The 12,378-nt window shown below is 39.4% G+C and overlaps 1 protein-coding gene across 1 annotated transcript in view; it reads left to right on the top strand.

Moving 5' to 3' along the window:
• Positions 1 to 12,378, top strand: part of otog (otogelin) — a 70,990-nt gene that overhangs the window by 395 nt on the left and 58,217 nt on the right. Inside the window, exons 2-4 of the mRNA XM_085351052.1 lie at positions 30 to 172; positions 10,328 to 10,429; positions 12,187 to 12,344. Of these exons, the coding sequence (XP_085207178.1) occupies positions 30 to 172; positions 10,328 to 10,429; positions 12,187 to 12,344 (403 nt within the window). The remainder of the gene's footprint in view (positions 1 to 29; positions 173 to 10,327; positions 10,430 to 12,186; positions 12,345 to 12,378) is intronic.

The raw sequence follows: 12,378 nt of genomic DNA, 5'->3' as shown, positions 1-12,378 counted from the left end.
TGAAAATCTCTCTTGCTCTCTTTTTATAGGCCTACAATTAGTTACTTTAAAGAATTGAAATCAAATGCTAAACAGTATGCGCTGCTGTTTGTACCTCGTCTTCTACCGCAGACCTTCCAGAACCTCGCAAGCCTCGTTCCCACCTACGTCATCCTGTTCCTAATGAGAGAGGGTTTTGCTTCACAAAGCACACTTTCCCGGCAAATGTTGCTCATTTAAATGTTTTAAAACATAACTGAACCCAGATACTACTTTCATCACAATGCAGCATTGCATATTACATATTTAAGAATAAGCATATTACTTATCCATTTATCTAGTTTGCAAAGTTTTCCTTCTTACCAGCAGGTGGCAGTAGAGAAAAAAATAGGTGAGTTCTTTAAAAAAGAGCTAAGTTGATTTCTTGTAAATGTGATGCAAATTGAAAACGTGGTCACAGATCTAATTTAATGCTAGTATATGTCATTTCGTGGATTCTGGATATGCGCATATATTTGTACATTTCTTTTCCCCAGTGCTTTATTTTTCTTGAGTAGACAATGATTTAAGGCTGCCAATTAATTATTGTCAACATTGCCCATTTACTGTTAACCTTGCTGGGTCTGATTTTATGTTGTCTGTAGTATTTGTCTTCAAACTCAGACTGTGGACAAGTCTGTCTGATATCAGGTGACTTTTTAAATCTTTTGTTTGGAGAAGTAGCCCGTTTCAGTGCATGTCAACTGTTCCTCTCAGGGATAAAATTCCCAGTTCCTCTCTGGTAACCAACCTGACTGACTTAATCTGTGATATGGGAGTTATTATATGTATCACAAAAATCTCTCTCACACAAAAAAATGTACACTGTAAAACCTTCATATATATTGACACACCACATTCAGTTGATTGTTTTAGAGTACTGTGCAGAAGTAACAAATAAACAGGAAAAAAATCGGGGTGGCTGTGGCTCAGGTGGTAGAGCAGATCAGCTACTGATTGGAAGGTTCACAGCAAATTCAAAAGTGTTAAATGTTTTGGTGTTAATAGTCTTCTTGCAAAAGTAGAGTTAATTTTACTCTAAGCAGTCACATTCTTTTAATGTAACTCTGAGGTGTAAAATGATAGTAGTTAAAATCGAGTGTTAAAAATGAGTGTTTCTATGTCAAATCTGGAGGTGTTACAATGGAAACATTAACTCTTGACCTCTTAACTCTGAACTCCTACAGGGGCTATGACACCAACAGAGTAAATTCACAGACTCCGCCCCCAGCACGGCTCCAATCGAAGCTGAAGTGAAGCCGTTTCAGAACATTTTGCTCTACATATTTGAGTTGTTTGCCATGCTTGGTAAGTCATTTTTTCAAAGATTGTTTCAATTATTATTATTAGCTTTTACTTCTGTGGCTCTTTGGAGTTGAGACAAAGCTGTGTGAAAGGCATTAGCCATGTTGCTCGCTGATAGCATAATATTCTGTTTTAGCTAGCTGAAAGGTATCGTTTGCGGGCAAATACCACAGCCTTGAAAAAAAGCTTGCATGTGAATTTTCAGTCAAACCTTTGGTCAAATACACCTAAAACAATGTCTAGAATGTGAAATGTTGGTATAATGGTGCTACTTGAAGCCTGAAAACGATCGCCCATAAAAACAAACAAACGAGCAAAAAGCAGTAGCAGGCGTCCTGACTGGGTTCTACGTTAGCATAGATCCCTCCAGAGTTTTGTGCACACGGTTTAGGTAAAAATTAAAAAGGTTGAGGTTTTACATTTAGTTCAGTATTACCTGTTGCCTGTGTCCTTGTCTTTTGGGAAAATACTTTACACAAGTAATGACTCAAAGAGGATTCCTTTTTTTTTTTTTACTGTGCTGCAATTGTTTACTGGATTATTTGTGCCATTAATTAGTGTCAACAAATTTTTATTCAATCTCCGCACAGGATATGCTTGTGAAGATGAAATATGGGGGAGAGCAGAAGTGCGCTGAAGTTCCACAAAGTGATGAATGAAGGACATGCATATTGTATTGAAGAAATAAGTGATGAGAATGCTGTTATTTGCATTTACCATGTCAGACCTTTTGATAAACAAAATTCTAATGAAAGTGAGAACATGTACACTGTTACATCTTTCAGATAATGTTTTGAAATTGTGGTGCACAGTTCAGAATAAATGTTTTTCAAAAACCATTGCGTCTTTTTAGTAAATGTTTATTTCCAAAAGAAATGTCTAGAAGTTCAGAACAGTAAAATTCCCGCTTTTTAGAATGAATTAGAAGATAACTCTTACGTAGTTAAACTAAAATACTCTTTGAGAGTTAATATATAAACTCTTAACACCAAGTGTTAAATTATCAACTCCAGACAGATTTGGTGTTTAACACTAAATCAGAGTTAACGTACCAACTCTCCAAAAAGAGTTAAATTAACACTCTCTGGTGTGGACCCATATAGACACTTTAATAGTGTTGAAATCAAATCCGACAGTGTTAATTTGGACATGCTGGATTTGCTGTGTTGGTGGTTCGATCCTTGGCTTCCTTAATCTACATACCAAATATCCTTCGGCAAGACACTAACCCGAAGTTGCCCTCGGATGTGTTCATCGGAGCGTTAATGTTGGTTAGTTTGCATTTGAGTTTAGAAGTGCTTGTGTGAATGAGGCATGTTACATACAGTGCTTTGAGTACTCTGGGAGAGTAGAAGGTGCTGTACATGCTTTAGTCATATTGATGTTCAGGCCCTGGGAAGGCCAGTCTATGAATCCATTGTGTATTTTTCTATTTGCGTATGCTTTTGCCACATTGGCAATGTGTTTGGAATCATCATCATTGTGAAAAATAAAACTGTTTATGATCAGACACTTTCCACTCGGTATTACATGTTGGATCAAAATCTGACTGTACTTTTCTATGTTTCTAATTCCATCAATTTTAATAAGATCCAACACCTCTGGCTGCTGCGCTCAAACCACGACAGAGCCTTCAACATGTTTTACAGATGGCTATAGAGACTCACTGCTCTGTCCAGTTTAGATCTCCTTTGTACATAGAATGATTCAAACCAAAAATGTCATATTTGGATTCATAACCGAACTGGCCATTGTGTACCCTGCCTCTCATTGTAAGACAGCTGGGATAGGCTCCAGCCTAGGACAAGGTAAGCGGAAGAGGATGGATGGATGGATTTATCACCCTTTGACTGACACCATTTCTAAAAGGTAGGTGGATCAACGAAAAGCCAGATGCATCACTCAGGTTCTGCGTCAGGTCTTTGCTGGATTCTGTCCCCCCTATTACATTCAGTTGCTGTTCATCTGCAGTAGATGGTTTTAAAGTTCTGCCACTCCTCCTTCTGTCCTCCACGTGTCCAGTTTAGATCTTTGGGCATCACCCTGCTTGTACAAAAATACAAACTGTATTACCTTTGGCATTTTTGTAAATAATAAAAAGGTAGAAACAACATAATCAACAAGAAGAAAAATACTGGATCCGAAGTGTTTCTTTGAAATGACTAATATATATAATATATAAAACGAACCACATTTTCGCACACACATACTTGCATATACAAGTACACATACATACATACATACATACATACATGTGCACAAACAAAACAAACAATCTCTAAATGACATGAATTATAAACTCAATCATAAAGTTTGAAATGGAGTAGGAAGACGTATGTACATGTTAATCCCTACCTCACTCTCAACACCAGTGATTCACCATATTCATCGTTATTCCCACTAGTGCTGTGAGATACTGCAGAATTTGATATATTTGGTATATATTTGTTATAAGGTGGCTAATGTGTGCAGCTGTATGTCATGGTTTATTACATAAATCATCAACAATTTGCAAATTCTGAACACATTTTCATGACCACTAAATCATTGTGACTTTTACTGTGCATAAAAATTAGTTAACACAATACAACACACCTTTCAGCTGTTTGAAATGCAAATGTGCCCTGAAACAGTTTGGTTCAACGTCCACTGTTTAAATGTGCTATAGGTTATATATATAAAACAGATGTGAGAGTCAACATAAAAAGGTTTAAACATTTTTCATAGCGCATATCTGAGGTAGATTTTGTTTCAAACAAACAAAATTAAAACACCCCCCCCCCCCCCCCATAAATACTGAATTGCGACGCACAAAACCCCCCCAAAAACTTAGAGGATAAAAACAAAGTATCAGTCTTGTTAGTATCAATAAAATACCAATACCAGCATTGGTTTTGATGCTATCGATATTTGTATCAGTCCGCCCACCTCTAACCCTAATTTCTCCTCCCTCCTTGAAGTAAAGGACATTTAAGACATATGTAATCCATTTAGTCCTGGTATTTTTTTATTTTTTGAAATTGAAATAACCATATGGAATTTCCCACCCTGGCGCCTGCTGTTCTGTGAACCACAAGGGGGGAGTTGTTTTCGTGGTTGCCATTCTCTCCTCCTCAGTTTTAAACAGAATTCAGCATGTTTTACAAAAAACAAGCATTCGTGTAGTTTATAGTTTTGCTAGTTAGGGTGGTGGCTGGTCAGTGGTTTTACTTACAGACAGCAGTTTCGCGTCATCAAAGCCCTCTGACTGAGCCCCTTCCATCCCCCGCGCGCCCACCTGTGCATAATTTATGCTAATGAGCAGGTGCAGCGGTTTTTGAGGCGCGCCGAGGACCGCTCGGGGATGAGCCGGATGGAGCAGCACAGGGAGAGTCGGGAGTCCAGCCGGAGGGTTCTCACCAGGTGATGCTGTCCAAACCCGACTGAGTGCGGATCCGCGAAACACGAATGGATCCCTATTTAAGACGGAGAAGGCTTTTTCACTTATTATCTTCGTGTTTTATCCTCATTTATCAAGGTGAGTCCTACGCACCGGGAAGCACGCACGCGACCCCTGATGCCGCGGGAAGGCGAAGTGTGATTTCTGAGTGTAAGAGACAGAGTCCCAACACGGTCACATCCTGTTTGTATAGGAAAAGTTTAGATACCACAGGTGCTTTATGCGGCAGCTCAGGTTACATCCTGCAGTTTAAACGCTTATTTATTTACTTAGTTATTTAGTTAGTTATTAAAGTTGGTCTCTTTTTAAAAAAGGTCACAGCCTATTGTCTTTCCTTATTTTTGCCCATTTCCCCTCTAATTTCAGCGCACCTTTCCTGGGGTGTGGAAAGAGTGAACATTTCTAACTGGGATGAATTTAATGAGTGAGTCATTTTTAAAAATTGTTTCCTTGCATTTAGTTAGTAGTTTACATAATGTTTATTTGTCACATATTCATAATTTACATATTATATGTGAAGGATTTATTTTGGTGATTATATTTGCATTAAAGCCCACATAGTTTTATATATTAACTATAAGTTGTTATGTTAAAAATTGTATTTGAGTATTGTGTGTGAGTATTATACAGTATATGTAGTATAGTATATGCTGGCTTTGAGGCATTAGGCCATACATAAAAAAACAATATGATTTAAAAAAACAACAACATCTGCTTTAGCTCATCGAAACCTGTCCATTTCATGATGCTTTAATCGATTAATTGAGAAGCATGACAGTCTGGTCAATCACCAGGTTGTTTGGTGGTCTGCGTGATTCCTGGTTGGTGGTGGGTTTGTGGTGTCAGTGGGGGTGAAACCTGCAGTGGGAACAAACCTCTCCTTGTTCTCTCTGTCCCAGCAGCGGGAGCAGCGGGATAAAGCATCAGAAATGGGACACCGCTTCCCAGGGAGGGCAGGTAGGCAGCTGCATTGATCGTTGATGCTGATGGAGCTGCTTCGGGCGGCAAACACACAGCCAGATATCTCCCAAAAAAATCAGCATTGCTCACATCACCATCGTCATCACATGGGAGTGCTTCTTCCCATAATTTATACACAGTGTTTACGTTTTTCACTTTTAATTTCCCTAAAAGACTCGATTGTTTGCTTAAGTATAAGTTAGTTGAATATATGTGAAATGCAACATATTTCTAGTTTTATTGCAGAATCTTAATGTATGACTTTTTAATTTTTAATTATAAAAATTAACTTGTTTTTAATCCAAGAAGTCTGTCGTTTTACCCAAAATTTGATGTCTGTATTCATGGACGGCCTAAAAAAAGCATTTCAAGCTGCTAAGTTCAGGCTGTCACTCAGTGTGGAGATATATATGAAAATATATAAACAGTGTGCATTGTTCCCTGCTTCCTCGACATGCGAAGGAGTCCCAGCAGGAATATAAAGAAGCTGCTCTGTTGTCTTGCTCTTCCTCTGTCAGAGCCGCTATCTGCCTGAATGTGGTTGCTCTTTTGTTCTCCCTTTGGTTCATGAGAATCCGGTCCAAACTATAGGAGCCCCTAAAGGAGCAAAGCAATTAGTAGCACAAAATATGCTAAAAAAAAATGTTGTAGGTATTTTTTTTTACTCTCTATATAATGTCCTTGTTAAAATTAGAGCAGCTTTAACTGCTCTAATTTTAGTTTAATCAGTGCATTGTTATATGCATATTGACATAGTGCTTTTACATATGTGAAGTACTCCCTCTTTGTTTTTCTGATACTGATCACTGATTAATAATTCATAGTCAGTTACCCCTTATACCCCCCTTACACATCACCCTTGCCACCTGCTTTGTTCCTGCTCTTTGAGATGAAAGGCTGGGTTTCAGAGCTCAAGTATCCAGTCACGTAAAAGTGTGGAAGCAAGGCTGGACTGATAATTTTGGAATGCCACTGTAATGAGAACGTTTTAAAACCAAACCTGTTGTTAAGGTGGGGTTTTTTTTGTAAAATATCCAGTTATCTTAATATGGAAATCGCCATGCCAAAACATTCCAGATATCAAATGTTTTCCCCCAGTGTTTTACTCTCTTGGGAACACTTTACCAGCCTTCTAATTTCACATATCACACATCGATATAGTGAAATGAAAGGGGCGAATACTTTTAGACAATAGAGGTCATCCAAAAGAGGAAACAGACACAACCAAAAGGGAGTCAGTTGGGTTGTTGAGCTGGAAAGGAAAACTGTTGTAAGTCACAGAGCAGTCGTTAATGAAAGCTGGATGACAGGTCTTTTCTTTAGAGCCTCTTCCTTTCCCATTACCACCTCAATTCCATCCTTGCCGATCATGATTCTAGTTTGGCAACATCCAGCCTAATTCTGGGAGGAATTTTTCTTCAACAAAACACTAAATTGTAAAAGTTTTAGGTATCTTACATTTTAATCAAATCTTTATTAATCTGTCACCTGAGACCTGTACTCGTTTTCCAGATTAGCTTGATATTAAACTTACAGAATTAATTCAGCAAAGCATTACAAGGACTTTATTTTAGTTTGCTGAAATTGCTCTCTTTATTTCTTTGCCAAACATTACTGAGTTCCAATATGAAAATGATCAGATGTAACATATTTAGTTGTAAGAGGATTTGAAAGATTGCTACTTTAGATCAGGTTCAAGCTGTATGACTTATTATTATTATTATTATTGTATAGCAACTGTTGCATGAAATATTTGCTGATACAATTTTTTCTCCTTGAAGCACCTCCAGATGACAATCGCTACATTAGAAACCAACATATCTGCCTCCAGTAAATCACTGGTCAACATGGCTGCTGTGTCAAACCTTACATCATCTTCAGAAAGGACACCAAACATCTCATGGACCATGAGCTCTGGCCAATCATCTGGAGTCACGGCACCACCTAGTAAAACACCATCAAGAACAATGTCCTCCAGCCAATCACCAGGGAACACAGCACCAATCAGTCAATCATCAGCTGAGACAGCACCATCCAAACACTCACAAACCAGCCTTCTAACAGTCAGCAAATTCCCAACCACATCAACATCACCTTCTCAATCACTCGGAAGCAGAACAGAAAACAGCTCAGTATCATCCAGTCAATCACCAGCTGAGAAAACACTATCTAACCAATCAAGAACAAGTCCTGTACCCACCAGTCAGTTATCAAACTCAGTATCAGCTGTCCTTTCACAGGGTAGCACAGCACAAGCAAACAATTCTGCAGTCAATACAGGTTCATCCAATCAGTCACCAACAATGTCAGTGCCATCTAAAAATTCAGAAACCAGCTCAGCACCAGGCAGCCAATCACCAAACAGCTCAGCATCGACTAGTCTACTACAAAGCACAACAGAACAAAAAAGACACTCACCAGGCAGTATGACACAAAACGGCCAATTGCCTGGTAGCACAGCACCATTCAGTTATCATTTGGGTTCTCAATCACCAACTGGAAAAACACTATCTGACCAATCACAAAATCACAAAAGTCTAGTACCAGCCAGTCAATCATCAAACCCATCACCATCAGTTATGCTGTCACAGGGCAGCCTGGCACAAACAAGTCAATCACCAATCAGCACAGCATCAACTAGCCTACAAAGCAGCACAGAACAAAACAGCCTCTCATCAGGCAGCACAGCTCCATCCAGTCAGTCACTAACCAAGAAAACACCATCTTATCAGTCACATGCCAGCCCAATACTAGCCACTCAAACACCAAGCGTGCCAGCATCAACTAGCCCATCACGAGGTAGAACAGAACAAACCAAACAAGTATCAAGCAGCACAGCAACAGCCAGTCTATCTCCAGCTGAGAAAGCGCTATTTAACCAATCACAAAACAGCCTGGAACCAGCTAGTGGATCATCATCCCGATCAGCATCAGCTGGCTCATCTCAAGGCAGTATAGCTCAAACCAGCCAACCACTAACAACCACACCAATATATAAAAAATCTCCATCCTCTGCGATAAAATCCAACAAATTGCCACGAAGCACAACATTATACAGCCAGTCAACAACTGTGACAAAAGAACTCAAGTCACAAAATGAACCATCAATGACTACAGTGATAGCACCTAGTCAGTCATCAGGCAGATCAACACCAACCAGCCAATCAACAAGCAGGACATCTTTAGCTAAAAAATCATCAAAAAAGATACTGGCTAACAAGTTAATCTGGCTAACCAGCACAACAAGTTCTAGCCAATCACCAAGCAGCACCACACCAGCCAAGAATTCTTCTTTTATTAATGCACCCACTAGGATCATATCTGATCAATTAAAAGGCACAGGTACAAAATCTAGCAAGACAACACAAAGCCAATTAAAAGCTGTCTCAGAATGGTCAAATCAGTCGCTAGACACTCCAGATGATCAGACCATGCTCACCTTAAATACTTCACAATACTTATCATACAGTTTACCGTCTAATAATCACTCAAGGTCAAATTCAGCACCATATGAACAATTTCTGACCAGCTCAGTAACATCAAATGAATCTGGTTCAGTGTTACTTGGAAAAACCAACAATGGAGCCATTTCAACAGACCAGCATCCAGTTAATACTTCACTGCTGACGAGGCAGGTGAAGGAAGCCCTGGGGTCATCGTTTCGTAGGATTCCAGGTAGGTTCACAAAGTTCTTATTAATGATTGAAGGATGAATGTACAAATGTTTGAGGGAGAACTTCAGTATAACAATTTCTCTTTATACCATTTTCCTCAAATGTGGTTCTAAAAACATTTTAGAAGTCTGTTAAAAAGGAGAAACCTGGTCAAATTCAGTGCACATGCCATTTTCTTGGTCATATTTGTGGTAAAGAAATAGTGAAAACAACCCCAAAAGTGTGTGTGTGTATATGCATCAGAGAGGAACTTGGCAGTTAATATCTTGCCCAATGATATTTGCCATGCAGGCTGGAGCAGCCAGAGATCGACCCACAAATCTTCCAGTCAGTAGAGGACCTCCTCTACCTCCCTGGCTACAGCTTGTAATCGAAACCTAGTAATGTTGTGTACATTTGGAGCAACAAATGAGCCAAATGAGTACTTGTCCCCCACAGAATGAACATGAGGAAAGCAGCTTGACTAATTGGACCCCCTCCCATGGCTGATTCCTTTATGACTTTTACCTATGTTAATGTGGGACATGGCCCACTAGGCAGACAGCATGGAAGGCCATTGAGCAGATGGTTTTATTGGAGGATGAAAAACTATCATTTGGGGGATGGTGGTTCGTTCAGTGACTGGAACATTTGTTTGAGCCACACAACTCCACGTGAAAGCAGAGAGGCAGATGGTGACTTCCTTAAATATATACCTTGCAGACAAACACTTAAACTCAGTTGTAGTGGTTATTAGGATGGAAAATTTACCAGTGGTACACATAGCTTTTATGAGAAAGGAAAAACACTATTTCTATATTATTGTTCCTGATTAATAATAATAATTTTCATTATTAGAAATAATGAAAATTATTCATGGAGTCGTTCTTTCAGGTTTCCAGTCTGATGAGAAACAGTGTAATTGTTTGCTTGTCCTTTCGTTTTCTCTCAGGGGAGCCCTGTGCATTTCCTTGCCTGAACGGAGGACAATGTGTTGAGTCGGAGTCATGTGACTGCAGCTTGTATCAGGCTACTGGACACAGATGTCAGACAGGTAAACCCTGACAACACTCTTTTAAATTGGTAAGTGGACTGGTTCTTATATAGTGGATTTCTACTCTACTTCAATTCAATTCAGTTTCACTTCTATAAAGCCAAATCACAACAACAGTCACCTCAAAGTGCTTCATATTGTAAAGTAAAGCCCTTCAAAAAATACAGAAAACCTCCAACAATCAGGCAAACCCCCATGTGCAAGCACTTTGGTGACAGTGGTAAGAAAAAACTGTTTTAATAGGGAGAAACGTCTGGCAGAACCAGGCTCAGGGAGGGGCGGCCATCTGCCTTGATCGGATGGGGGTGATGGAAGGGAGACCAGACAAAAGAGATGTTGTGAAAGAGATCCAGAGATGATTATACTTTCGCACTCAAAGCACTTTACAGCCTTCAACATTCACCCATTCACATCCATTCATACAAGTACTTGTTTCTATGCTTTAAGTGCTTTCTATCTAACATTCACACAGATGCAACGATCAACCAGCTTGTTAGTTGAATACAGTATCATAAAAGTGCAAAGGCCTATTATTACAGCATTAGAGGTCATTTAATGAAATTTGTAGAGCAGTTCAGGGAGGATGTTTAAGATGCTCTGAGCTATCCTGTACCAGAAATTTAAGTTACCGATCTGTTTCTCTTAAGTTCAACATATACACCCCCCTAAAAAAAAGAGAAATCAAGTCATTTTGTCTTCTACATCTTTTTAAAAATAATTTATAGTACACATTCACTCAGTTCAGAGAGATTTTTGAGTCGGAAACTCAAATGGAGGATAAAAGGAGTGGTAGAGAAGAATAGTGTCTACAGTAGACAAACAGTAACTGAATGTAATGTCCCTAAGAAAGGAAAAAATCAGCAGAGACCTGACACAGGACATCTCAGGCCTCCCTCAGGTCTCTGCTGTCCAGATGTCCACCTACTGTTGAAGCCTGATCAGAAATGGTCTCAGTGGTAGGGTGGCTGTCAGAAGCTGATCTTAAGGAAGGGAAATGGATCAAAGGATGAGGTATGCCAAATCACACAAGAACTGGAGTGAAAAATAGTGTTAACAGGTCTGATGGAGTCAGAAGTCCAGATTTGACATTTTGGTTCAGCTCATTATCAGTATGTATGGAGAAGATCAGGAGAGAGGTGCAGCAGTGAGTGTCTACAGCAATCTGTAAAGTATAATGGAAGCTCTGTAATAGTTTGGGGTTTGGGAATCTTGTCAAAATTAATGGAATTATGAATAGAGAAAATTACTGTCAGATTTTGCTCTGCCATCCAATACTATCTGGAAGCTATTGATTCTGATTCACTGATTGTGAACAGCCTTTTTTTTCTGCATGCCATAAAAGACATTGGAGTAAAAACCTGGATAAAAAAACATGCAGTGTAACGTGTCAGTCATGGATTGGCCTCCCCAATGTCTGCACCTCAATATTATTGAGGCAGCGTGGGATAATCTTGACAGAGAACATAACAAAATGCCTGCTTTTGCCTTATATAGTTTATTTCCGTGTATGTTTGTGCATCTTTCACTGCATTGCTTCACCTATCTCCCATTTTCCTAGCAAAGTATAAAAAGGAAAAGGGGTGACTCAGTACTTTTACACAGTACTGTACATTTAACAAGTGGACAAAAATACAACACTAATAAATACTAAAAGGTGCTAAATTGAAAAGCTTTGTTAGGGTGTTTTGTAGCATTTCTGTGTCTTAATGGCTAATTAAGTGATATGAAAAGAGAAATTTTCATGTTTATATTCCTAGTTCCAAATTCTGGCTTTGAGAGGGAGATGACATGCAGGACGTGGGGTCAGTACAACTTTGAGACCTTTGACGGCCTCTACTACTACCTCCCAGGCCGGTGCGCCTATACTTTACTGAGGGACTGTGAGGAAACCACCCAGGCCAGCATCGTTGTCCAGGTGAGTCGTCCACATGGACCTGGGCTGGGGTGAA

This window comes from Diplotaxodon limnothrissa, linkage group LG1 (genome assembly GCF_057381915.1).
Source record: "Diplotaxodon limnothrissa isolate DT_005_m linkage group LG1, D_limnothrissa_male_GT1.1, whole genome shotgun sequence".
Classification (NCBI taxonomy): domain Eukaryota; kingdom Metazoa; phylum Chordata; class Actinopteri; order Cichliformes; family Cichlidae; genus Diplotaxodon; species Diplotaxodon limnothrissa.
This window is presented reverse-complemented; position numbering and strand designations above follow the sequence as displayed.